Raw genomic sequence first — 25,583 nt, 5'->3', positions numbered from 1 at the left:
GGCATTGATTGAAATAAAAATCAAATCTCTGCAATTTTCTTAAAAAATAAATTCATGAGTGTGTAATAAATAAGGGATCAGAAACAAAGTATTAAAATATATTGTTTAAAACCAGGTTGTCTATGTTGACCAAGGTTCAAAGAAGAAATAGTTTCTCTACACTGAAAGATGTTTTCCTTTATATGTTCAGTACCAGTAGGTCCTGTTAATTTAAGCTTTATATCAGGTTAAGAAGTATCCAGTAATCAAGAATTAGGCCTCAAGCTTGAAATGGAGACGGTGGAAAAAAAGTAACTTAATATAATCAAGATCATCTTTAAAGGAAAGGAAAATAGAAGAAGGGCACTGTAAAAGACTTTCTCAAACATGTAACTGGAAGTGTGGAGATGACAATCAGTGATGAAAAGTTTGTTTATTAAATAATTTATATCTATAAAGTAGTATATATAAGGGGAAAAACTCAATAAACTTAGTATATAATAAGAAAGTTATCAATGTGCATTGTCATTACTGATAAAAGAGAAAGATTAAAAAACAATTACAACATGCTGTGCATATCAGGAGGTTTAATTTATATCCATTCTAGGGTAATTAGCTCATAGTTTGCTAAGGACATGTCAATTGTTTCGTACTGCAATAAAAAATCCATTTAAAATTAATGGTGAAGAAAGTAAAAACGAGAATCTAAACCCTGCAGAAAATGCTCTATGGAATATTTAGCACCTTTAAACAGGAAGATCACACAAATTCTAAGATTGATAGAATCCTAAGGTGTTATAATTCTTTCTGTTTTTTTAAATGGAACTTTTTCCTTCAAGATGGATATTTGCCTATATTATTTTAAACTCTACCTAAGTAGAAAGACTCCAAGAGGTTTCGGTGTAATCAATTTTAGCCTAAAAAGATTAGAAAGTCTCTATATTTGATTTATGTTTTATCTTTCAATTTATTTTAGAATAAAAAAGATAATTTTTTCTTTGAAGTAGATTAGTCCCATAGTATTCAATATGTTATAATCCTCATTTTTTTTGATCTGGTCTGAATAGAAATACGAATCACCAGTGAATATGTGTCTTCAAGACGTACTTTCTCCAGGGTCCAAACAATATAAATTTCCAAAATATATTACATTCAAGTGATATTAATATTTTTTCAGTATATAAAAATTAGTTCATCTTTATCACCACTGAGGAGTCAAATTATTTGCAATTAAAAGACATTTTACCTAGGAGCAAATATCTGGTTTTTAATATAGTCAAGAAGTTAAAAAGTGACAAAGTTCAGAGTGAGAGAATAAAGTCATTATATTTTTGTGGATGTTTATCAGTCATATTTTGGCAAAGACAGGAGGGAGAAACATATATAATTCAATGTCTTCAGACCATTCCTAGAACAGTTTTTTTTCAATAGTTTGTCAGTATTCATAAATAATTTCCAACATATTATTAGGTTTTGGCCACATTTCTTCATTTATGTTTTCCTTTATTTGACAAATCTTTATTGAGTTAATTCAAGACACTGGGTACTATGAGATGGATATGGTTTTCTTAGTCCAGACAAAAATTATGAAGCTCATTGTCTTGAATGAGATAGGCAAAGACCTTTAAGAATCATTTAATTTAGCTTTTGAATAAGTATACTTATGTAAAACAACATAAAATAACTTATACATGAAAAATACAAATGGCCAGATATGTTTTTATCGTAAGACAAATGCCCCCTTAAATTCAAGAATATCCATTCCAAAAAATGAAGTAATGAAAATTTCATGCAAAAGAAATTGCTGGTAAAAAAAATATAAATCTCAGAGTTTGGGGGATAAAATTTGTTTTCCCTTAAGTTGGAAATTCCTAGTCCCTGTATAGTAAGTACCATTAAGAAAAATTTAATATGAATACATGATGCACAAATTCATAAGGTATTGCTATTTTTAAAAAGTAATGTACTTCTACAAGACAATGTATACAAAAAAATATCTTAGCAAGTCACAGATTTAGTTCTGTTAAAAATTAAGATTTGTATCTTGGGTGTAGCTGTGATTCTAGTACAACTGAGAAATTACACTAAAATTTAATTATTCTCATGCAGCAAATCCAAGTACATATGGAATTTATGTGGTGCGTGTGTGTGCACATGGACACTAGAGCATTGCTATCCTTCAGTTACCAACTAATGGGTAAATTGAATCTTCTTTCAAACACTTCATCTAATGCTACAGATACATATGTATCTGTATACATATGTATATATGTATACGTGTGTGTGTGTGTGTATGTGTGTGTGTGTGTTTGTGTGTCGGGGAAGAAAAATTTTTGAGAACAGTGGCTGATTCACATACAAGTAAGCAAGAATCCATAGCTGAATGTCATCAGTAAATTCACATTAACAATACTTAGGTTAAATAAATATACTGTGGCTAAGTATACAATAAGATATATTGTATATATATTTGATTTGTCCTTTAATAAACCCTCAAACACACAGACTTATTGGATTCTAGATCTTGATCTTTCCTTCTGTTTTATTCACTTCTTCTAAGTGTGGACATAACAAATACATCTTATAATCCCCATGTCCCTAACTATAACTAACACTTCTGGATTTATTGGAAATGAAGAAGCCAACTCATATCTCAGTCAGAAGTAAAGAAATGATATTACAAACCAGCTCTGCAATTGTATCATAGTTATCTACCCTTTTGAGGTAGAAAAGACTCATATCACATGGAAGGTTCCTTAACAGTTACCAATTATCTTATTTGACCAAAATCTGAGCCTGAGTTTTCATGACAACATTTTTATCTCCCAGGAAGCAGGGACATCATCAGAGCATTCTCCCCAGGTGACTTCAGAGAAAAACGAACAGTGGGGTACCAGCCAGCCAGCTTTCTGGTCCAATAGGCTAGCTGTCCTCAAAAGAACACAAACTGCTTCCTACCTAGAAATTCTAAAAGTGCATCACTGCTATTCTAGCATTAAACATAAGTGATGGATTTCTATACACATTCTTAAGAAAATTTTGAACATTCTTAAATAAACAGGAACTAGAAGAAAAGGAATTTTCATATACAAAAAGAAAGGATGTTCAAAGGAGTATATTCAACAATGTTTTATGAAAATAAATTACTGTAATTTAAGGCTATAGTTATAAATCTTTTCAGAATATAATAGCAGCATATTGAAAAGTGCCCAATTCTGTATATTTATGAGTTGAATATGTGCTGAAGAGTCAAAAGTAAGTAAGTAGAACAGTAACAAAATTAATATGAATATTGATTTCCTGACCTTTTTTTTTTGGACCTTACATAACAATTTCACATATTTGTGCAAGTCTAAATATTTCCATGAAGACTCTCATCAAGTTTTCTGCAATAGTCTAACACCAACACATTTTCAAATGGATGGAACTAATTACTGAATATCCCTTCTGACAGTGGCCTAGTGAAAAATGGAAACATGTTTGTGGTAGGGATACAGTGCGCTCATGCTTTGATTCATTTACTTGTTATTTAAAAAAAATTTTTTTTTAATTTTTTTTTTCAACGTTTATTTATTTTTGGGACAGAGAGAGACAGAGCATGAACGGGGGAGGGGCAGAGAGAGAGGGAGACACAGAATCGGAAACAGGCTCCAGGCTCCGAGCCATCAGCCCAGAGCCTGACGCGGGGCTCCAACTCACGGACCGCGAGATCGTGACCTGGCTGAAGTCGAACGCTTAACCGACTGCGCCACCCAGGCGCCCCTTTAAAAATCTTTTTGAAGGTTGATTATGCTCAGCTCAGTGTCAGGAAATACTTTCTACAGAAGTTCTTCTTGGGTCTCTACCTCTTGTTTTTGTTCACAATAAAAAATGTAGATGTGCAACACACATGTTAATGTATCCATTGATACAATATTCAGTGCAATTCACTGAGAATCCGTACACACTATGATTGATGTAGTCGGGCTGAAATCATCCAGAAGCTGAAAATAAAAGCAGTCATTAAAAAGGTTGTTTATTTCTCTGTTTTCCAGAGTGTCTGCTTCATATCCATCACCCTGCTCGGAAAGAATCCTGGCTAAGTAGAATTATTAGTATTATTCTTATGTATCTACCAGGCACAGGCATAGGTCTTCCCTAACACTAAAACTGAAATGACTATAAATATTTTTGAGACAAAATGAATCAGATTTAAAAAACTGTATCAGAAAAAATATGGTTAAAGATAGAATCAATAATACCAAGTTATTAATCACTCTTGTGAAGAGAGCATACCTGGAAAGGAGAAATTGTGTGCTTAAATGTTAGCCCTCATATGGACAAGGCAACGCTTAAAAATATCTCTTACATTGTGGTTATCTACTGACATATTTGCTTGTCTGATTTGTTTTGGGATGTGCTTAACAGCCAAATGGTCAGATCAAGGTAAAGAAGAGATCAGCTGCAAAAGTTCAAAATCACAGCTTCCTCTCTTACCTTCCACTGAGGAGGAAGCCGATAACCACTGCCAACAAAATGACTCCCACTGTCACAGACACAGCAATTATAGGAATCTGGCTTTGATCGCTGGAGGCTGCAACTGCTGATAGAAGACACAGAAAACGGAGCCCGCGGTTAAAGAGATCATATGCATTCAAATAAGAGCTGCTTAATAGTCGGTAATCGATGCATGGTTTAAACAATTCACCCACACTTGGCCGAGATTTCCCCCTAATATCTCTGCTCAATGGTGTGTAATTGAAAAGACATCTTTAGGAGAAAATATTTACTCTCCAAATGGAAATTTGAAAGAATCACTAAGTCACTGATTATTTCCTTGTCATCATAAAAAATGAATGTAATTGTTTGCATAGTGTTTATCTAGGGATCTTAGGTTTGCAAGATAAAATGAAACTTAGTCCTTGATACCAAACCCCTTACTCTAAACAGGAGGTGCTAAGTATCCGAGATTTGACATTTTAGAGTTTGCATGTGGCTGTTTCTAGGAGAAAAATCTTGACACCTCAGACAGGGTTTTTTTCCCATAGAAATACGTTGAAGTCCAAAATATTGCGGTTATGGCTTCAGTGAGGTTAATATCATATTCTGAATATAATTTTAAAAATCGTAATTTCTAGCAGAATATCATCCGTGAGTATACTTTATATATAGGACTCCTTTTTGAAAAATATCAAGACATACACTTAGAACTTTGAGAAGTCTACAGTAAGATTAAATTCATTTACATCATTTTTTTAAATACATGGATTTAGACGAAATATTATATATTTTAACTGTACAATTACCATAATAAAAGGAATACGGACCTGTTAAGATAGTTGTACCTAAATAAGTATGGAGATATTTCTTTCATGCTGATATCTGCACTGTGTTATAATAAGAACGCTACAGAGCAAAATTAATTTTACTAATGTTCTCAAGAAACCCTCAATAAGATACCTACCATGCTATTGTTTAACAAAATCATCACTTTGATTAATTCAGAGTGGCATTAGTTACCCTTCTTAACAAATTTTAAGTCATCAAGAGTAATAACAACTATAATTTCCCTGTTTTGCTTCCTAGAACCCTTTACCAGCTATTGGCCCCATCAATAGTTTTGGACATCCAAACACTTCCCTTTCTATTCTTGTCACCTCTCCCTTGATTCTTTCAAACCAAAATTGACTTACTCTCTGACCACTTCTTGCATTTGATCTACAATTTGATCTTTTAGACCAGTCTTCAGACCCAATATCACTAGTAGCTTGTTCATGTACAAGAAAGACTCTTATTGACAGTCTAAATCTATGTTCTTACCCTCCCTTTTCTTGGATAATAATAGTTGCAGTTCAATGGTTCTTTATCTTGATTTTCTCCTTTATTCTCTGATATTGAGATCTGTGGTAGGGAATTTAAAACTGCTGACCAGTATAAATGCGTAGGGCAAAGCTACTCCACTATCACTAGTAACCTTCCCCAAGGTTTGCTTTATTAGTCTCTAAACTCAGATTACTTATAGCATTGCTTTTCTCGGTTCTTTAATTTTCTTTTTGGCAAGAGGCAATGTTTCTAGAAAAAATCATGCAGACATGGCCCACATACATTGAATGTTATTTTTATTAGGCTCTAACTGCTATTCCAATATTTTTTATTCTCTCTTCTTAATTTCCTAACAAAATCATCATAATGAGTCTTCCTCATTTTCTCAAACTCTAATCTATTACGATTTCTCATGTTTCAATAATGTTAAACTGTATAGATTAAAGAGCAATCAAGTCCGGACTCTGGTTAAATACAACTGGATGGTTATGTAGTTTCCTCTGCTTCACCTAACTCCAATGTTAGAATCCTTCCTATCTCTTCCAAGACCTGGCTCCTTCAAAGGTCTCCCTCCAGGAGATCTTTTATCCAGGAGTCAATTATAGGCTACTTGTCTGCTACCTTCAAGCCTGAGTAGATAATTGTTCTTAGTGGAAACAAATCCTTATACCTAAACTTACTGATGTTGGTTCAACTTAAATTTGAAAACAGGTCCAACATTTACTAGGGATATAGGCCAAAGCAAAGTATTTAACTTTATCAAGGCTCATTTCATTAATCTCCAAACAGGAATAATTTTCCTGGATCATTATAATTCTGTTTAGAGATAATATTTAGCACAGTGCTTCGACTATTGACAGCCTTAAATAATTAGTAGATATTATTTTTACATATTGTTATCTTCTGCTTTATCGAATTATTCTTTCCTATTTAACACCTTGATCGTTATCTACAGCAGTATTGTTATTTTTATTTATTTATTATTTATTATTATCTGATAACCAACATTATTAAATTCCCTCTGCAACTTATCTTCTTCTGCCTTTGAGTTCTATGCATGACATTCTTGCTAAAACACAATGAGTACTCTTCCATTTACTTTACCATGCATCATAAGGTATTTGCCTTTGTTGAACATAAACTTCAACCTTGAGGCTCTGCTTCGTCTTGGTTTATAGAACATCAGATGAGGCGTTTTTCCCCTTTTCCCCCACACTGTAGCACTATTTTGTCAGTTCCGTTGGCTCCACATTCTCTCCCTACATCTTCTTCATGAACAATTCCTGATGAATGCTCCTGATCCTCCACACTTCTCTCCTTACTCTTTAATCTTCTTCTGTCTTTCTCCCTTCCTGCTTCCTTTTCTCTCTACCTCTTATGGGTACTTTTATGCTTATGACATCAGTTAACTCTAAGCTCATGAGTCCCAAATTTATATTTACAACTCTTACTTACTTCACTTCAAAGCATGACCCTATTAAAAAAAACAAAAACAAAAACTACTTTCCTTTTATTTGGATTCATTTTCATATACAAATAGCATTTTTATACCACATCCACCCCAAGGACATTAACAAAAACACATCAATAAATAAACACCATAAATCAAACCACAAACCAGACTAATTTGATCTCTTTTCTTCTGGTTTCTTTTAACTATCACTGAATTTTTCTTAACTCCTACTTGGCCATTGATTACCAAACATTTTTGTGTTTCTTCTGTTTTTTCCCCACAAACTATATTTCTTTTGTCCAACACTCACCTATTTGATTCAAATCTACTGGACTATTGTTCACTGGTTTTGTTCACTGGTTTCCTTTGCCTTCTATGTGTTCACATAAACATCCAAAAATATCACTTTGATCATGTTTCTCTGATCAAAAATTTAATAAATGCCTACTACCTATAAAAAAATTCCCAAATTCTCCATCTAGACTTCAAAAGCCCTTTTAAACAAATTCTAACAAATCTTTCTGGTCTCAATGGGCCATTTTGGGAACTCTGAGATATCATTTTGGAGAAAGGGGGCATGATTAATCAGAGGTAGGGATAAAAACAGGGCAAATTCTGGCTAACCAAACTATTAATTTTGAGAAAAAAAAATACTGGTGATTAGTACTGTCAAATGCTTCATTTTTAACAATTGACAAGATCTAATCTAACAATATATTAAAATATGCACCTAGGTATGGGATATTATCTTGCAATAAAATATTTTTAATGGCATACTAAAAATTTCAAATGATTAATACATTTTATGAAAATATTTTGTTAATAATGCCAAATCACAAACATTCACATTTAGCATTTTTCCTCTACCGTTCACTTAAATCAGATAGTTTTGTATATTAGATAATTAAATCAAGGGCCTATGAGGAAGAATTTCAATAATACATTTTCATTTTTAAAAAATGTGCAGCTTTGGGGTGCCTGGGTGGCTCAGTCAGTTGAGCATCTGACTTCGGCCCAGGTCATGATCTCATGGTTCGTGGGTTTGAGCCCTGTGTCAGACTCTGTGCTGATGCCTCAGAGCCTGGAGCCTGCTTTGGATTCTGTGTCTCCCTCTCTCTCTCTGCCCCTCCCTAGCTCATGCTCTCTCTCTCTCTCTCTCTCTCTCTGTCAAAAATAAATAAACTTTAAGAAAAAATGTGCAGCTTTTCCTAAGTTCCTTGATGGGCTTTAATTATTTTATTATTTCAAATGTATTAATTATTTTGTGAGCTATTTCTAATAAAACATAATTCATCAAGATTTTATACTATTTGTTCATTGTTTGCCCTGACAGCATCAATTATATCCCCAATATATCAACTAACTTGAAAATATATAGAATTGATAAGGTAATGTCAATGCCTTCATACATTTTCATTCTTTTTTTTTTTTTTTCTTCAACGTTTATTTATTTTTGGGACAGAGAGAGACAGAGCATGAACGGGGGAGGGGCAGAGAGAGAGGGAGCCACAGAGTCGGAAACAGGCTCCAGGCTCTGAGCCATCAGCCCAGAGCCCGACGCGGGGCTCGAACTCACAGACCGCAAGATCGTGACCTGGCTGAAGTCAGACGCTTAACCGACTGCGCCACCCAGGCGCCCCTACATTTTCATTCTTTAGCACCAGAGGAAAAAAATTATAAGCCCAGTATAATCCATGATTATTACTTTAATATATCATTAAGTTTTTTAATCTTTAAAGATAACAAATTTCTAGTCACTCACATTTCCTATTTTTTTAATCCGTGATGTATTTTTGGAAGAATAGTTAAGGAATGTTTTGGGAATGCTTAAAAGCAAATTTGGGGCAATGTAACACACTACTATTCAAAGAATATTAATTATAGACACTAATATTCTTTAGTAAATAATGTTTATTTTTCAATAACTATATACTTACATTATCCCGGGGAACTTTAAGTTAGTATATACTGAGAAGTCATGTTGCTTATCTCATTTTGTTTCTCATACTCCATATTGTGTAGATATTCTCCACATTTTAGCTATATATTTAGATAGTTAATCATGAATCTGAAAAGATTTGTTAAAGCCAGATTATGAGGGTTTTTGAAGGCCCGGCTGAAAATTTGGGGTCTTTCTCCCACAACTGTAACTATCTATTCATTTTCTTGATAAAGATAATTTGATCAAAGCCATAATTTTTGATATGCAATATGAGCACATACGAATTAATGGGGAAATTTATAACAACCTGGGTGGGAAATACATACATGAAAAGATGGTGAACATCATTAGCCAACAGGGATTTCAAATTAAAACCATAATGAGATATCACTAGCCACCTGTCCAAAATGCCTAAAAGAAAAATATAGTGATAACAGCAAATGCTGATGAGGATGTGGAGAAACTGATCACTCATACACGGCTGCATTGCTGGCAGGACTGTAAAATAGTACAGCCACCCTGGAAACTCGTTTGGCAGTTTCCCACAAAATTCAAAATTAAACATAAAATTGCCATATGATATAGCAATTGTACTCTTGGGTATTTATCCCAGGTAAATGAAAACTTAGGTGATGTAAAAACATGTCAATGAATATTCACAGCACCTTACTCGTACTAGCAAAGATTGGTACCAGCCTAGATGTCCTTCAATAGGTGAATTGTTAAACAAATTGTGGCCCACACATACCATAGAATACTACTCAACAACAAAAAAGAAGCAAGCAACTTGCAGGAATCTCTAGGAAATTATACTGAGTGAAAAAAGTCAATTCTAAACTAAAAGGTTGCATACTGTATGATTCCATTTATGGAACATTTTTGAAATGTCAAAATTTTAGAAATGAATGTTTAGAAATTAGTGGTTGTCAGTGATTAGTTATGGGACAGGAGCTGCTCCCAAAGGCAGTTGGTATAGTTATAATAGGGCAACCCGAAGGAACTTTATGGTGTTGGCACTGTGAAGTATCTTGACCATGATGGTAGATATAAAGACCTACACAACTGACCAAATTGTATCGAACTTAATGCACACACACACACACACACACACACACGCCTACATCATACACACATAAAAAAGGGTACAAGGAAAGTTGAGTAAGATTGGTGGATTGCATCAATGTCAATATCCTGATTGTGATCTTATACTATAGTTATGCAAAATGTTACCATTGGGAGAAACTGAAAAAATTGTACAAGAGTTCACTCTGTATCATTCCCTACAACTTCATGTGAAACTACATTTATCTTAATAAAAATATAATTTAAAACACAGAATACCATTATTTCAGCAATTTGGTTATACATATTTGAATCAAGTAGGTAAGAAATGGATTAAAGGAAGTAATGAATTGGAGAAAAAATCATAAAAGAAGCATGAAAGTGTTGGTAAATCTTGGTGAGTGGGAGTTAAGAAAGGTTCAGTGATAGTCTCAAAGTTTCAAGAGAATTTATGTTAAAAGAAACAAGAAAAAAGAGCTAACTTGATTGGCTGGATAGTTTCATTCATGCTAGGTTTATTTGCTGGTGTGTTTTAACATTGCTGTTGGGAAAAGGAATGATATACGGGGCCAATTTTAAATATTTATTTGTATGCATAACAAAAATAAAATAGAATGGATACTATGCAGTTATAAGATAGAAACTAAAGCTTGAGAAAGAATAGTTTAAGATTTTCCACCCAAATCCTCATTTTAAATAGTCTTTCTAAAATAAAGATTTTTGCATTCCTGTGTTTATGTTTGCATTTGGTTTTAGGACTATATTAATGACATATGTGATAACATACATGAAAAAGAAAAGCCCATCATAAAAATTTTATGACCTATGTATAATATAAATTAAATATTATAAATTTTAAAAACTAATCAATGAATAACATCATGCATCATTATTATGAATTAAGTATCCAATTAGAAAAGTCTTTTTACAATAAAAAAGAATGGAATCATGCCATTTGCAGCAACATGGATGGAACTGGATGGTATTACGCTGAGTGAAATAAATCAGTCAGAGGACAGATGTTTTCATTCATATGTGGATCTTGAGAAACTTAACAGAAGACCATGGGGTTAGGGAAGGAGAAAAAATAGTTACAAACAGAGAGGGAGGGAGGCAAACCACAAGAGACTCTTAAATACAGAGAAAAAACTGAGGGTGGATGCGGGGTGGGGGAGAGGGGAAAATGGGTGATGGGCATTGAGGAGGGCACTTGTTGGGATGAGCACTGGGTGTTGTATGTAAGCCAATTTGACAATAAATTATATTCATAAAAAAAAGGAAAAGTCTCTTTAAAGTGTATGTTCAAGATAATGATTTTCAGATAATTTTGTCTTAACATACCTGAATGATAAGATAGTATTCACTTAGTAATGGTGACTCCCTAAAGCCAATATTCTTAATTGTGACCCACCAAATGAAAATACATACACCCACATATTTGACATTTCACACTACTCCTAGTGTTATTTTCTTCATAACAAAACTTTTATTGTCTTCTTCTAATCCTACTTTTAATGCGTGCTCTAGGACAAGTAATCAATTGTTTGACATTAAAGAGAAAAACGTTTTATGCTATTTTATTTGAAAAAAAAATGGTGCAAGAAGTGTTTTCCAGAAACATTTCTAGATCCTTCACTCAGAGATGCTGCCATAGATGTTGATTTTTTAAAACAATCAGATTGGTTGCTGAGAGCACTATTTTCTTGCCAAACTTAATACTAACAAATGCTCCCTGTAGAATTTTCATAGAAAGACTAAGCCTGGTAGCATTGTTCAATAAAACAAGTAAAAATAAATGGCAATAATTCAATAAAGTATGGCAGCCGTGGAAGGAAAGTCTTTAAAAGCAAGGTTTAAACATTTCTTAAGGATCTCCTGATGTTTCATCTCCCAGTAGACTAAATGTGATGAGGAGCAGGGACCGATGTGTTAACCTACCAACCTACCATAATAGCATGACAGATGCTTCCTACCTGAAGGGGTCATGCCTGGGAGAGAGAGGACCAGGAGACTGACAGAATGCCCGGAGAGAGTATTGATCCACTGACTCTTTTCTGGTAACCATTACAGAGACATGAGTTGACAGTAATTAAAATGACTTACACACTGGGATGGTTTCAAACTCAAATCTTCGACTGAAGACACCATAGCCTGCTGCTGTGCGTGCTCGAATTTGGAAGACGTATACTGAAGCTGGCTTCAAGCCCTCTGCAGTTACAGTTGTTTCTTTAGATTTGATAATTGTATAGCTGGTTTCTTGGTCCTTGGATTACACATGTACATACAATAAAAAAGTCAACATGTGAATTACTAATGACAACAAAACTTAGAATCATAAATCAGAAAATAAATCAGAAACTAATAGACTTGCTATTAGTACACATACAATCTTTTAGAAAAAATAAACTATACATCTTAGGTGTGCTATCTATATGATACCTAAAAGTGTTTTCTAGAACTCAAAATTGGTGGGTAACATGTTCTCCACTCATCCACCATACTTGTCTTTGGCAGAAATAAATTTGTAAACTTTTAAATATGATTTTCAGGAGATAAAATTTTTTTAACATGTATTTTTTTTTGAGAGAGAGAGTGTGAAGGGGAGGGGGAGAGAGAGAATCCCAAGCAAGGTCCACACTGTTATCACGAACCCCAATGTGGGGCTCAAACTCACGAATCATGAGATCATGACCTGAGCCAAAACCAAGAGTCAGTCACTTAACCCACTGAGCCACCCAGGCACCCCTGCAGGAGATAAATTATTTTACAGACTCTATTTTAGTACTGGTATTCATATGCTTATGTTTCTTATAAATATTTTATTGGAGCACATCTAACATGTTGCCTGTTCATGGAGTAAGGTGACAATGTTTCATATATCACCAGGTAAGTCTTATGCTTTATATCTTTGGTGAGTTTCATTTCTAATTCTATTTAGGGCTCAGGAGAAGGAATGAGTACTTGACTGGAGAAATTTAATTTCAATTCATTAAGTCCAAATGGATTACTAAAGAAAAAACTGCAAATAAACTTTTTTTTTTAATTTTTAAACACTTTCTATTTTTTCACGTTTATGTGTTTGAGCTGGATGAGTAGTGAATGGAGATGCAGTGAAAACAAAATCACTGTAAAGATAATTTTAGAAACGAAAACAAATAGGAAACTGTTCCTATTTTGACTGCTACCAAAGTCTAGACTAACTGTCCGTAATTTATCTCTGAGATTACCACACTGAATAGAAAATCTTAGACCTACAAAGATCTAAATACACAAAGTCCCTGTTTTGAACTTTCTTCTCCCTTGTATTTTTCTGTGTGAATTCTTGGCTAACGTTGTTTTTGGCTGATGGTGTTTCTACACTTAATACATTTCTGATGGATATTAAAGAATGAATTCATGAGAGATAATGGTCAGAGATTTTTTTCCCTCTGTTTGTGGGAACTGTCTCTAGTTACAGTATCTTGATTGATGACTATAAACCATCACTTTCAAGATATTTCAGAGAATTTTATTTGATAATTAAAAACATGTATTGATTATTTTTTAAAATATAATGGGAATAAGATGTAAAGGATTTTTTTCTGAAATGAGAAAAGAATTGAAAACAAGAATATAACAATTCTTTCTCAAGACCTCTAATAGGGAATATGGTTATTAGTTAATCTTAATACCACTATTAAAATGCAAAATAAATGCAAACCATGCTTTCATGTTGCATGTAACTTCAACTTCCCTTGAAATTTACAATCGATTGCAGCATGCCATGTTGTGACTTTAGTGTGGATACTGAAATCACGTGCTAAAATAACACAAGTCCATGTTTACTTTTATCTTCAGTTTCCTTATCTGTAAGATTGGGGTAGAAACTGATGCCTGGATAGTCTCATAGAGATACTGTAAGAATAAGTAAGTAATGCACATGAAAACATTTAATAAGCTATAAAGCTATGTTTTCATTGCCATTATTATTTGAAATTTTTTCTAATTGGACACATCAAAGTCCACTGGCAGTCATGTTCTACAGAACATGTACCACCAGTAAAATCTAAACTATACAACCTATTAGCATTTATTTGTTTTAAAGCAGGTTTACCATTCCTCATTTAATATAGTCAAACATATAGAATTATCTTAGGGTTAAATGTATCCCAATTTCCATCTAAATAGAAATGTTCTAATTTTTTTTTAATGTTTATTTTTGAGAGAGGGAGACAGAGTGCGAGTGGGGGAGGGGCAGGGAGAGAGGGAGACACAGAATCTGAAACAAGCTCCAGACACTGAGCTGTCAGCACAGAACCTGATGTAGGGCTTGAACCCACGAACCCTGTGATCATGACCTGAGCCCAAGTTGGATGCTTAACTGACTGAGCCACCCAGGGGCCTGGGATATTCTAATTTCTAATGCAAATAGGCTTTCTGATTCATTCTATGTGAAAAATTATTTTTTTTTAATTTTTTAATTCACAGATTAAATTTAATTGCCGAATCTTTATGGTATAAGAAATATTATTAGAGTCTTACAAAGAATTTAAACTAGGGTCATTAAAGCCTATAAAATTTTACCTAGTAATGTCAGTCTTTTTCTTTATTCCCATTCACTGACTTTCTCCTATATACTCTATTATCCCTTCTCTACACTAGGGAAAAAGCAGTAAAAAAGCACACAATTTCTTGATGTGTTCCTTTCAAAAGAGGTAAACTATTACTAGAAACTATTGTACTTACTCATGCTCTCTGGCTGCTCAAGCTTGTGACTGAATATGCAAGAATTATATTCAATAAGATTAGTGAGAATTTCAGTGAGAAATGTTACTTGCATTTTGTTTAAAGATAAGCTGGTGTAAAAATCTAGACAAAACCAAAGTTTCTGATATATTTGTTATAATTATGATTTTTGCATAAAATATTGACATTTATTGGGGTGCGTGGGTGGCTCAGTCAGTTAAGTTTCCAACTCTTGATTTTGGCTCAGGTCACAAGCTCATGGTTGGTGAGTTTGAGACCTGCACTGGGCTCCGTGCTGACACTGAGACTCCTGTTTGGGATTCTCTCTCTCCCTCTCTCTGCCCCTCCCCTGCTTGTGTGTGCTTTCTCTCTCTCTTTCTCTCTCAAAATAAATAAATAAACTTAAAAATGTTAACATTTATTATAGAAATGGATAAGTTTTTTTTTTTTATAAATGAACAAGGAATATCAGTGTTAGAATTCAAGTCATGCTGTTGTCTAATGAAGAGTGTAAATATGGATACACAACTCAACTTCAATTTTTTCTTCTTTAAAATGGGAAGAATTATTTATCAAGCACAGTGTGAGCACATAGAGATGGAGACAGAGATGATGTAAATAGCACCAAGCTCAATCTCCATAACATAACAGTTTCTGGTAAATTTGACTTGAGTCTGTAGCATGATGGCAAATTTAATAAAAAGAGAAAAAAATTAAAACCTTCTTGTAAATTCCTAACTATTGAGGGATGCTTGGGTGGCTCACTCAGTTAAGTGTCTGACTGGGTCGGGACATGATCTTGCAGTTCGTGAGTTTGAGCCCCACGTCAGGCTATGTGCTGACAGCTCAGAGCCTGGAGTCTGCTTCAGATTATGCTTCCCTCTCTCTGTGCCCTCCCCCACTGACACTCTGTCTTTGTTTCTCTCTCTCAAAAATAAACATAAAAAAAATTAAACTCCTAACTACTGAATTCAGAATTGATATGTTTGTAAAATTATTATAAGTTGATACTTTGGCCAAACGGGGGGGAATTCCCATTACAAGGAAACTGGCATGCTGCTCCTTGAAATAATGCGTGATCTAATATCAATTGCACAAAATGACACAACATTCTGATTTATATATTAACATTATGTGTATCTCAGTGGTTCCTTATCTGAGTTCTAGTTGTACTTTGTCTCTCTGGGGTAGTCAAATGCTATATAATCAGAGGGACTCACCAAAGCATGTATCTAAGGGATTGAAAACCAAAAATGTACATTTTGAATTACCTAAGTAGCTTCCAAAATTTGCTTCTGTCCCACTCCTTTTAGTCATTGCTGTACTATAATTTCCTTCGTATCACAAACTCTATATACACATCTTCAACACCCACGACCATCAGGCTGCCAAATCCTGGTCAGGGCAATGGCTTTTGCTGCCTTCATACTCCTGCTGAGCAAATGAGCTACATTCCCCAGCTGCTTAGCAAACACTGTTCACATGCAGCGAGGGGAGGGCCTGGGCAGAAGGAGCCAGCTGGCAAACACCCTGCCAAGGGGCAGCTTCCCTTTGCCTCTGCCTTTAATTAAGAGATGGCAATGGGCCCATCACCATGCAGGAGCAGAGAGGCCCAATGACCTCTATTAGAGCAGGGCAATCACAGGCAGAAATGCCAGCTGGCAAATGCATGAGCCCTGGAAAGCTCTGCCACCTGTGTCTGGACAAGAGCCATCCAATAAAACGGTGGTGTCATTCTGAAGGTTCAAAATGAGCTCTGGAAACCTATAAGCACCCCCACCTCAATACATGCTATAAAAACTCATTATCCTTTTTTTTTTCCTTCTGAAAGTGTTAAAAAAAAACTTTCATGTATTTTATTAGTATGCTCAATAATTTTGCTTGGCAAAAATTTCTGGGAATTAATATTTTCACTGTAAAAAGGAAAACACTGACCAAAAGAAGTTAATGACTTCCCCCAAATAACATATTATATAAAGGTTTCACTGCTTTTAACGGATGTTAAGTGGGCAACTTTCTATTCATTTACTGAAACTATGTACAGAAATATTTTCCCCAAATTATTCTTTCTTACATTGAGTTATGCAGATAATAGGATGTATTAATACAGCATTAAATATAAAATATTAAGCACAGAACTAAGTTTTCATGAAATAAGTATATTTAAAAAAATTGAACTTTCAAGAAAATAATGCCACATGTATAAAATTCATTAGAAAGAATATTAAGAGAAAGACTCCCCCACCACTTGGTTGAGAAACTTTTTTTTTAATGGAAGCAGTAGCTTACAGAAAAAAAAAAGATAAATCCTTGCATTTATTGAGTATTACATATATGAGACTTATGTATATGCTGAGGAGTAATAGTGAAAACAATGAAAGGTTACTCATAAGGGGGTAAAATAGGATAATATCATTAGAAACAATAAAGAAAATCAAACCTTGGTCCAACTAGTTGCTTCAGGGCAAGAAAAACTATAAAGAAAAATAACTCCCTGTCAAAGTTTAGTCCCCTTGCTGGTGAACTTTATTTCATCTAAGATGTATATTCAAATAAAGAATTTTGGTGCACCTCTATTTTTCTCTGATTTTTTTAATACTCCCTTTTATTTATCTAGTTTTTTTTTAAGGAAGGCTCTATGCCCAATGTGGGGCTTGAACTCATGACCCCAAGATCAAGGATGGCATGCTCCACTGGCTGAGTCAGCCAGCACCCCTGGGGCATATTTATTTTTAAATGTCATTATGCATTTCAACTTTTTAAAAAATAAAGTTCATTTACAATAAATATTTAGAAACTTAAAATATTTACAAAATATTCAGTCTACATATTCAGCTTTGTGTTAGTATACCATATTAAAATTTACAAAAAAAAGTAAATAAGGAATGTAAACCTTAATTTAACAAATTATTTTTGGATACAGCATGCATTTAAATTGTAGACTTCTAGAATTTACAATGCAATTTGGACTACTACTCCCAGAAAAACAAGAATCAGTGAGGATTATTAATGTAACCACATTTTCCTTGATTTACCTTCTTATTTTTTTATAACAAATAGCATAAATGAGATCCCAACACAATATTTTTAAACATTTTATTTTTAATAATCTCTCCACCCGGGGCGCCTGGGTGGCGCAGTCGGTTAAGCGTCCGACTTCGGCCAGGTCACGATCTCACGGTCCGTGAGTTTGAGCCCCGCGTCGGGCTCTGGGCTGATGGCTCAGAGCCTGGAGCCTGTTTCCGATTCTGTGTCTCCCTCTCTCTCTGCCCCTCCCCCGTTCATGCTCTGTCTCTCTCTGTCCCAAAATTAAATAAACGTTGAAAAAAAAAAAAAAAAATAATCTCTCCACCCACTGTGGGTTTTGAGCTCACAAACTCAAGATCAAAAGTCACATGTTCCATCAACTGAGCCAGCTAGGTGCCCCTATCCCAACATAATTTTGTCTCACGGGTATTTGAGGATATATTTTTTATGAAATAGAAGTATCTTCATTTATGGTCTCTAATGATCTAATAGTCATTTGTAATGCTACCAGCAAGTCATTCCTAGAAGGATGACTACTTCAAAAGTAATAATTAACAGTTTATTCACCTATTTAGAAAATCAATATAAGAACATTTTATAGGCATTCAAAACCTAGAAAGAATGTGTAGACAGCCCCTTTGTCCCCCACTACTGTTTTTACCCTCTGTCATTATCTTTTGGTAATTGTTAAATCAGTGAGTGAAATAAGCTATTAAAAAAAATCTCTATGGGGCACCTGGGTGGCTCAGTGGGTTGGGCCTTTGACTTTGGTTCAGGTCATGATCTCATGGTTCGTGGGTTCCAGCCTGGCATTGGGCTCTGTGCTGACAGCTCAGAGCCTGGAGCCTGCTTCAGATTCTGTGTCCCCCTCTCTCTCTGCCCCTCCCCCACTCACGCTCTGTCTCTCTCTCCAAAATAAATAAACATTACAATTTTTTAAAAAAAATCTGTATAATGCTAGGCATTAATTTAACGTATTTCAATGTATTTACCTATACTCTTCCTTCTACACATGTACACAGAATGTTGTTGAATTTTTAAGTAACTTTCATTAATAGAATATAAGTACTTTTTCTGATATTTTTGCATTAATACTAGGAAACCACTTATTCCCTCTCTCTTTTCCGATGTCCTAGCCTGGACAATTTCTGTGGCATTGCAAAGTAAGTTTTTAACTTCTTCCTACCCTCTTCACTATCCCTCTAAGAGAAGGAGTAATGGCTCCATGAGGTTAAGGAAAGCAAATTGAGCAGGTGTGGCTGAGTCCTTTCTTTTTCTTTTGGGATCTGCTTCTCTGCATATGTTTCTAATCTTTTCTACTCCTACTTACATAGGATACATACTCTCAGTCAGAGTTTCCTACCCATCAGTGATAGTCTGGTTTGAGCACACTTCTATATCTCCTCTACTAGAAGCCAGGTTGTTTTAAGGAATGTTTGCTATTCAGATCCAGACTCATTAAAAAATCAAAGTAAAATGGGGGGTGGGAAGTGTAGGAAGACCCCTGGTGACTACATATCCAAGCTATATACTAGAGTTCTGCTTTAGAAATTTAAGTTCACCTTTATATTCCATCTGTACTATTTCTTTATCAATAGCTCACTTGGTTGTGAATCCAGGAAAGAGGAAGAGGGATAACTATTGCCTTTAGATCTCACAACTATTATGTCAAAACATGCAAGAGTGGGCCTAAGGAAAAAAGAAATTGAGAAAATGTAGAGAATGTGAGGCATACAATTCTGATTTTGTGCCCTCAAATTTTAAAATAAAGTTTACAATACAGTATTAGATTTTGGATATGGATTTTAAAATTATATTTTATATTCATATCTTATCTACCCATATCTCCTTAAGAGCATAGATATTATGCAGCATTAATGGCCATAACCATATGTGTTTTTCCATGTCGTACATGGCAGTCACTGGTGAAGGTCAAGAACCATGACTTCATTTTTTAATACTGTGAAACCTAGTTAAGCTTATTAGACTCTATGGCAGTAGTGTGCAGCATAAACTATTCGGCATTAATGGAATACAAATAGAATGCTCCCTATACACGTCTAGCCTCCATAATCATGTCATTTATCTACACACAAAATTGCAACATACATTTCTAAAAATTGGATAATTGCAGTTGCTAAAGTGAAACAAAGAAGAAGGAGGAGAAGGAGAAGGAGAGGAAGGGAAGGGGAAGAAGGGGGGGAGAGGGAGGGTGAAGAGAATGAGGAGGAGAAGGAGGAAAGGAGGAGAAGAAGAAAGAACATTCTTTATTCTATTAGTCTCACCTTCTCAAAATATTTAATTTCATACTCCAGGATGATTCCATTGGGACGATCTGGCTCTTGCCAAGACAAAGAGATACTGTTTTTTGCAATCTTCCCCTTTTTCACATTGGTGACTGGAGAGGGGGCTGCAAAATAGTATAAATAAAGAATTGCATGATTAACAGAGTCCTGAAATTACAAGGTGGTATAATTTATAATGGCATTCTTAGTATATAATGTGATTATACATTAACAATTTAGCAAAAAACTGAATAAACAATTAAATTTTCTTTTAACCTGAAAACAATTTTACTTTCTCTATGTAACAAAAATGTTTATAGACTGTAAAGTGTGTTACAAATATAAATCAAGTATCTTGAGAATTTTTTTTAAAACTATAGTCATATAGAATCCTACATCTACATTTTTTTCTTTGAAGTTTAGAAACATAAATGAACTATCACTCTCCTTATGGAATAAAGATGTTTTTGATGACCTTATATATCTTCCATGTTTCTAAAATGTATTGACTCTGTATAATATATCCCATTAAGCTAGTACACATGATTATCTATATTACCATATTTTCACAACATTAAGATTCTTTTATAATTTTATAATGATATGGGTCCTATAATCCTTGATAAAATCATATCTTAAATATAGTGAGGGTTGCCTTCAAACATGTTATTAAACTTGTAATATTTCTCGAAAACAATAGCAGAAAAAAATCTGATCTGAAATATTTTCCTCTAAAGTAAGGAGCAAGAAAATGATGCCTATTCCTACAACTTTTACTGAATATAATATTAGAAGTTATAGCCCCAGCAATTAGGCAAGAAAAGGAAATAAAAGACATCCAAATTGGAAAATAAGTAAGTGTCACTATTTGCAGATGACATGATACTTACTATATATAGAAAAAGCTAAAGACTCTACCAAAAATGCTATCAAAACTAAAATTAATTTAGTCAAGTTCCAGGATATAAAATGAATACACAGAAATCTATTGTGTTTCTATACACTAATAATGAACTACCAGAAAGAGAAATTAAGAGATCATAGCTACAATGACATTAAAAAAGATAAAATACCAAAGAATAAAATTAATCAAAGAGGTGAAAGGTCTGTATAAGACACTGAAGAAAGAAATTGAGGACAACACAAATAAATGGAACGATATGCTGCACTCATGGACTGGAGGAATTAATTTTGTTAAAATGTCCACACCACCTATAGCAGTCTACAGATTCAGTGCAATCCCTATCAAAACATGAATGACATTTTTCATAGAATTATAACAAATAATCCTAAAATGCATACAGAATCACAAAACACACCAAATAGCCAAAATAACAAAACTGGGTGTATCATACTTCTTCATTTCAAACTACACTACAAAGATACAGTAATCAAAATGGTATGATACTGGAACAAAAACAGAAATATAAATCTATGGAACAGAACAGAAAGTCCGGATATGAATATACACATATATGACCAATTAATTTATGACACGTGAAGAAAGAACATACAATGGGAATGGATAGTCTTTTCAATAAGCCGAGTGAAAGGATGAAACTGGACTATTATCTTGCACCATACACAAAAATTAACTAAAAATGCATTAAAGACATGAATATAAGATTTGAAACTATAAAACTCCTAGAAAAACATAGGCATTATTCTTAGTGTTTTTTTAAGATATTTTTACCTCCTCAGGCAAAAGCATAAAAGCAAAATTTTTAAATTTTTTAAAATGTTTATTTATTTTTGAGAAAGAGAGAGAGAGAGAGCAAAGTAAGGTGAGGGGCAGGGAGAGAGGGAGACACAGAATCTGAAGCAGGCTCTAGGCTCTGAGCTGTCAGCACAGAGCCCTACACAGGGCTCAAACTCATGAACTGTGAGATCATGACCTGAGCTGAAGTCAGATGCTAAACTGAGTGAGCCACCCAGGCACCCTGAAAAGCAAACTTTAAAAAAAATAATGGGATTTTTGAGGCCCCTGGGTGTCTCAGTTGGTTAAGAGTCCGACTCTTGATCTCAGGTCAGGTAATGATCTCATGGTAAATGGGTTCGAGCTCTGCATCCACCTGTGCACTGATAGTGGAGAGCATGATTGAGATTCTGTCTCCCTCTCTCTGCCCCTTCTCCCCACCCCTGTCTCTCAAAATAAATAAGTAAACTTAAAAATAATGGACCTACATCAAACTATAAAACCTTTGCACAGTGAAGGCAACTATCAACAAAATGAAAAGTCAACCTACTGAATAAGAGAAGTTACTTGCAAATGATATATCTGATGAGGGGTTATATGCAAAATATATAAAGAACTCATACAACTCAATAACAACAACAACAACAACAACAACAGCAAAACATAACCTGATTAAAACAAAAGTGGAGAGAAGACTTGAAGAAACTCATTTCCAAAGACACACAGATAGCCAACAAGCACATTAGAAGATGTTCAACATCACTAATCATCATAAAAATGCACATCAAAACCACAATGAGATACCACTTCATACCTGTCAGAATAGCTATTTTCAAAAGGACAAGAAATAACAAGTGTTGGCAAAGATATGAGAAAAGGGAACTCTCATGTACTGTTGGTGGATAAACTGGTACAGCTGTTATGAAAACAATATGGTGGGGTACCTGGATGGCTCAGTGGGTTAAGCACCTGACTTCGGCTCAGCTCATGATCTCACCACTCATTAGTTCCAGCCCCGCGTTGGGCTCTGTGCTAAAAGCTCAGAGCCTGGAGCCTCCCTCAGGTTCTGTGTCTCCCTCTCTCTCTGCCCCTCTCCCACTCATGCTCTGCCTCTTTGTCTCAAAAATAAAGAAATGTTAAAAAAATTAAAAAGAAATAAAAAGAAAACAACATGGGGATTCCTCAAAAAATTAAAGAATAGAACTACCATAATGTCTAGCAATTCCTCTTCTGGGCATTTACCCAAAAAAGGGTGAAAAACACTAATTTGAAAAGATCTTTATGTTCATTGCAGCATTATTGACAATAACTAAGATAAAGAAGCAGCCTAAGTGTCCATCATTAGATGAAAAGTTATAAAATATGTTATATGCTATACTATATATATGTTATATACTATAAAGATATATATGTATGTATATATATATTTACTTATGTGATACATATGGTATGTGCCTGGTATATATGTATACGTGTATGTTTGTGGGTGTGCATGTGTGTATATGTGTATACACACATGGAATATTAGCCATAAGAAAATGAAAGCTTGTCATTTGTGACAATGTGGATAGACCTAAAGCATAGTATACTAAATGAAATAAGTCTGACAGAGAAAGACAAATATGATTTCACTTATATGTGGAATTAAAAAAAATAAAACAGAAAACAGAAACAGGCTAAATGATACAGAGAATAAACTAGCAGTTGCTAAAGAGCTGAGAGACAGGGAAATAGGTGAAATAGGTGAAGGGGACTAAAAGGTATCAACTTACAGTTATAAAATAAATAAGTCAGGGGGATGCAATATAATCAATAATATTGTAATGAGTTTGTACAGTGACAGATGGTAACTTGACCTATTGTGGTGATCATTTCATAATGTATACAAATAGTGACTATCTTTTGCACTTGAAACTAACATAATATTGTTTGTCAGTTAAAGTTTCATAAAAAATTCCTTCATTTCCATCTCCCTCAAATATTTTATTAGAAGTCACAATTACTTACGATGTTCATTGCTATCTGTCAGTGCCTATTACATGGCTTTTCTAATGAAAATAGAAAAATATATGCTATTTTAGATGTGTCTGGATTCCAATAATGTGGATACTTGATTTAACATCCGTTTTGTCAATCTATGGATATTTGTATAGATTCTGGGTGTGACAATACAAATATGTGATGGCTAGTATCTTTCTTGATGTAAGTGATCATTACCTTTGCAATTTTTAGCTTTGATAAGACACAGGAAAGACTATCATGGACTAATGAGTGGTGTGCGTGTGCACGTGTGTGTGCATGTGTGCAGAGAAAAGGAGAGTAATAATATATATTATATATTATATGTATATTATATGTATAACGCACATATAAGGTAGAAAAGATGCCAGCCATAGGGAATAGTGTATAGCCAGAGTCATAGCCCTATCTGAACAACATCAAACATCTGGTGAGATTAAGTTATATATACATATATGCAATTTACATATTATATACAGAATTTAGATATACTTTATATTATATCATAATATGATATATAAATATATATAATTTACTCACTAAACAGTAAAAGACAAATCCAAAACTGCACACAAGGATTCACATCTTCTGGCACCCTGTATCTTTTCTTACTTCATCTCCTGCTAGCTCTGTCCCAGCTGTCTGGTCTTAGGGCACCTCAGACACACTTCTGCCTAAGGACTTGGTATTCCAGCATCAGAGGTGCTTCTCACCCTGACTTCTCCAAGGCTTTCTCCCTCTCCTGTGGTTTTCCCACTGAGACCTTGTCTGTCCACTCTATGATTTGAGTAACCAATTCTCACCCTTGCCCCTCTCTCCTCACCATGCCCTCTGCTCCTTCAGGATTTTATTTTTCTCCTTAGCTCTTGTACTTGCACTACATATCTTGTACTTGATATACATATCTGAATTACAGATTTGTTTTTTTCAATCCCTCAAGTAGAATGTCATTTTTATGAGGACAGGGATATTGTTTATTTTATTCATTGTTGAATTCTTATATCTAGAACAATGCCCGGGATAGAGGAGAGTCTCATATATATGTATGGAACAAATGATTGATAACAATCAAAGTGATATCTATAAAACCTTTTAACATTATTTTATTGTGTCAACAAAATCAACTATGAAACTCAAGGGTGAAGTGTGTCTTTCATACACATACTAAAATAAATGGAAACAGATACAACCTGTAGGAAACAAAACTTAGCTAACTGTCTAGTGTTTTATATACCCATAACAGGGTGATAATGACTTTGTAACTTGAATTGTGTAATTTTTTATTCTTATAATCATGGGCTTTATGATATTCAGGTTCAGAGGGTTCATATATTCAGTTTTATCTTGTTTTCTCAAACATATCCAGTTCCTCAGAGTTTTCTGCAATAATAAAGAACGCTCACTGTGCATATAAACCAAAATTCTCTAAAAGTACCTTTGAAATTGCAGTTTGTTTACTTTTATGGAAATTGTAATTGACAGGTAGTTCTCACAGTCATATTTTGGCATAGGTTCAAATTCCTTATTGGTTTCCCAATGAGGGAAAGTCACGCCATAGTTGGCACTATGGAAGAAGCATCCAGAAGACAAGGA

The 25,583-nt window shown here is 34.3% G+C and overlaps 1 protein-coding gene across 5 annotated transcripts in view; it reads right to left on the bottom strand.

Moving 5' to 3' along the window:
- Positions 1-25,583, bottom strand: part of EPHA5 (EPH receptor A5) — a 349,973-nt gene that overhangs the window by 79,078 nt on the left and 245,312 nt on the right. For 3 of the 5 annotated variants that reach the window (XM_043572582.1, XM_043572578.1, XM_043572580.1), the window contains 3 exons: positions 20,276-20,400; positions 12,342-12,501; positions 4,456-4,561 (listed from right to left, as the gene is read on the bottom strand). In XM_043572582.1, the coding sequence (XP_043428517.1) occupies positions 4,456-4,561; positions 12,342-12,501; positions 20,276-20,400 (391 nt within the window). The remainder of the gene's footprint in view (positions 1-4,455; positions 4,562-12,341; positions 12,502-20,275; positions 20,401-25,583) is intronic. The other 2 variants (XM_043572581.1, XM_043572579.1) reach the window with 1 other exon arrangement.

The sequence above is a fragment of the Prionailurus bengalensis genome, chromosome B1 (genome assembly GCF_016509475.1).
Source record: "Prionailurus bengalensis isolate Pbe53 chromosome B1, Fcat_Pben_1.1_paternal_pri, whole genome shotgun sequence".
NCBI classification, from domain to species: Eukaryota; Metazoa; Chordata; class Mammalia; order Carnivora; family Felidae; genus Prionailurus; species Prionailurus bengalensis.
The sequence above is the reverse complement of the archived record's forward strand: the minus strand, read 5'-3'. Positions and strand labels throughout refer to the sequence as shown.